The sequence below is a fragment of the Grammomys surdaster genome, unplaced genomic scaffold (assembly GCF_004785775.1).
Source record: "Grammomys surdaster isolate TR1022 unplaced genomic scaffold, NIH_TR_1.0 236, whole genome shotgun sequence".
In the NCBI taxonomy this organism is placed as follows: domain Eukaryota; kingdom Metazoa; phylum Chordata; class Mammalia; order Rodentia; family Muridae; genus Grammomys; species Grammomys surdaster.
This window is the reverse complement of record NW_021604681.1, coordinates 2,159,477-2,162,472: the sequence shown is the minus strand read 5'-3', so window position 1 is coordinate 2,162,472 and position 2,996 is coordinate 2,159,477. Positions and strand designations below refer to the sequence as shown.

General features: G+C 38.8%; 1 protein-coding gene across 1 annotated transcript; it reads left to right on the top strand.

Moving 5' to 3' along the window:
* The first annotated feature begins 1,234 nt into the window (after positions 1-1,234).
* Positions 1,235-2,149, top strand: Rtl4 (retrotransposon Gag like 4). The gene has a single exon (XM_028773864.1). It carries the CDS (start codon positions 1,235-1,237, stop codon positions 2,147-2,149), a length of 915 nt encoding a protein of 304 aa, XP_028629697.1.
* Positions 2,150-2,996: the final 847 nt, after the last annotated feature.

Below are 2,996 nucleotides of genomic sequence, written 5' to 3'. Positions count from 1 at the left end.
TGTCACGTTTGTAGATTAATTTCAATTTTTTTTGTTTTGGTTTTTCAAGACAGGGTTTATCTGTGTAGTCCTGACTATCCTGGAACTCACTCTGTAGACCAGGCTGGCCTTGAACTCACAAATGTGCCTGCCTCTGCCTCCCAAATACTGGGATTAAAGGCTTGTGCCATCACTGACTGGCTGTTTTCAATTTTTAATTGGTTACTTTTTTCTTCTTATCAATGATTGGAGGAGTGTTGAACATTTTGATCTTTATATATTTAAGAACATGCAGTTCTTATTTGTGATGTTCTCAATCTTATATCTTCATCTTCCTTGTGATGTCCTAATTATTTCCATGGCAACAAAAATGTGACCCTAGACAAGGACATGGTAGGAAAAAAATAGATTAACAACACAGAATTCAGATATCAGGTAACAATAGAGGCTTGAATTAGTTAGTGTGAAATATAGTCAGTGATTATTCCAATTTAGATTACAATACACATTCTAATCACGTTGGAAATCTTAGCAAAGTATGAAAAGTTATGCAGTGGGTCCATGCTGAGACTTGTTTTTCTGTATTCCTACAAACGTTTCTGGTAAGATCAATGCTTTTATTCCCAGATCAGATTTTGAGTGGTCAGGAGCATGAAGCATCATCACACTCAAGTAGAATATGAAGAGCTGGAGGAAGTGCTGCTTTGGATTGCTTCCATGATGAGCATCCTAAATCTGATATTAACTAGCTAGGTGACCTTGGACAAACATTTTTGTTTCTCTGGATCTCTGTTTTTAATCTGTGAAATTATAAATATTGTTAGTCTGGAAGATCACTAAGAATATTTTGGACTCTAATCTAAAATCCTTTGACAGTGTTTATAAAAGACATTTTAGAACAATGAGTTTAATATCTAGTTTTATACAGAAAGGGGAAGAAAAAAATTATTGTGTCTATTATATGTATTTTCTTAATTCAAATATTCTCTTCTATGTGTCCTAAGGTGATGTATGTCTTTTAAATGTGTAAAACGCTGACGTTCTCCATGAAGAAGATGCAGTGATGTGTAGAAGATAAAGGATTTTGTGGCATCTCTTCAGCTCAACTCAGCACTCTGTAGTGATGTTAAATAGCTGTTTTCTGCTTGTACACAACACTGTCCTTTCAGATCCCAAAACAAACCACTGCCTGTCCCTTGGTATTGGGTACTGGCACTGAATTTCTATTCAGTTCTACATAATTGCCTGAGACACGATGGAGAAGTGTACAGAATCTCCACCTAACTTAAATGCAGAGACTTCCTTTTGGAGAGGGAGCAATCTGAGTCTGCAGCCACAAGTGCAACAGCCAACTGATGATAAGCCTCCTTTAACAGGGCAAGTTGTACCTGCCCCGAATACCCCAGTGATGTCTGGGCCTTACTCAGGTGACCATCTCCCTCAGTTTCATGGTAACCCAGCCAGTGCCACAGGTTTTTTTGCTCAGGTGACCACCTATTTGACCTCTCTGGATATTTCTAATCCTGCAGATGATGCCCGAGTCAAGCACTTTTTTGACTACCTGTCGCAGCAGATGCAAAATTGTGATGTCATATCTGAGTCTACTCAGAGTAATCTATTGAAACAATATGAGAACTTTGTCCTTGAATTACAGCAGTCATTTGGTGAGCCTATGACGCAAGAAACGACACCTCCAATGAATGTTACAGTTGACAAAAGCGACATCTCTCCACAGGATGCTACTGCTTTCCAAGTTCATGCTCCAAATTTAAGTTATAGTGAGACCAATCAGAGAGATCAGTTCCCAAAAGAACAAGCTGACCACACTCAGGATGAAGAAATCACAGATATAATGGACAACCTCCCAGATTTGATCACACAATGTATTCAGCTAGACAAAAAACACAAAGACAGGCCAGAGCTCCTACAGTCAGAAAGTCATGCTCCAATGTTTGCTTCCACAAATCATTACCAGTCCTTTCTCAGCCCTACACGTCCACTACCAAAGGATGGACCTAAACAATTGCAGGGAGCCCACCTGCCTGTCACTCCGGCCAAACGAGCCCGCCAGCAAGAAACTCAGTTATGTCTCTACTGTAACCAGGCTGGTCATTTCACAAGAGATTGCCTTGCTAAACGTTCTAGAACTCCAGCAAGGAAAAAAATGTAGCTAGCTTCCTAGTAAGAGGATAGGAGATCGCTTTGTAAACTCATCCTCTCACCATTGGCCTTAGTGATTTGTAAACTTTCATAAACTTCAAAATACAAACAAGTTGCTGTGGCATCACATTAAAAACAATCAAGAACATTTACATCCCCAGGAATTTGAACAACCAGAACTTGTTGGTTGAAAGATAGCCCTTCCCCAAACTTGTCCTAACAACAATGATGAAGATAATCCACAGAAACTTCATAGTTGGGAACAAGAGCTTCAAGAATTCTAAAAGTTTGCAGACAAGACTCTCTACAGTCTGAGCCAAACAAACAAACAAACAAACAAATCCTCACAATGTACTGAGATTCACATCCCTACCAAAGGATAAAATTGTGGTTGATTCTATTGGACCAAATCCCATAGCTTATGTGCCTAGGACTGAGCCCAAAGTATTTATCCTCTTCTTTATTGATCTGTTTCTTAGTGATTTGTTTGTTCAGGTCTTTTGTTTGCAATCATAGTGGCATCACCATATCCAACAACATCCTTGTCATCGAGAGACTAGAATCTGGATTCTGTTCTATGTATTTATCAGACTCTAGTGCTAACACATGACAATCATCCTGGAACTAAATCTCTGCCATCCATTTATACAGCTATATATTTTGTTGTCATCTGAAGACCCCTGCTTACCCAACATACTGAATTTCACGGCTATTGCCAAACCAAATTATATGGTCATTTGAACTGAATACTGATTGATTATTGGCAACTTTCTTTGAGGAATATCCTCTTTGGATGTTAACATACTTTGAGCCTTCCAATCCAAGCTTCGTCATATGTATGCTAATGTTTCTATTTT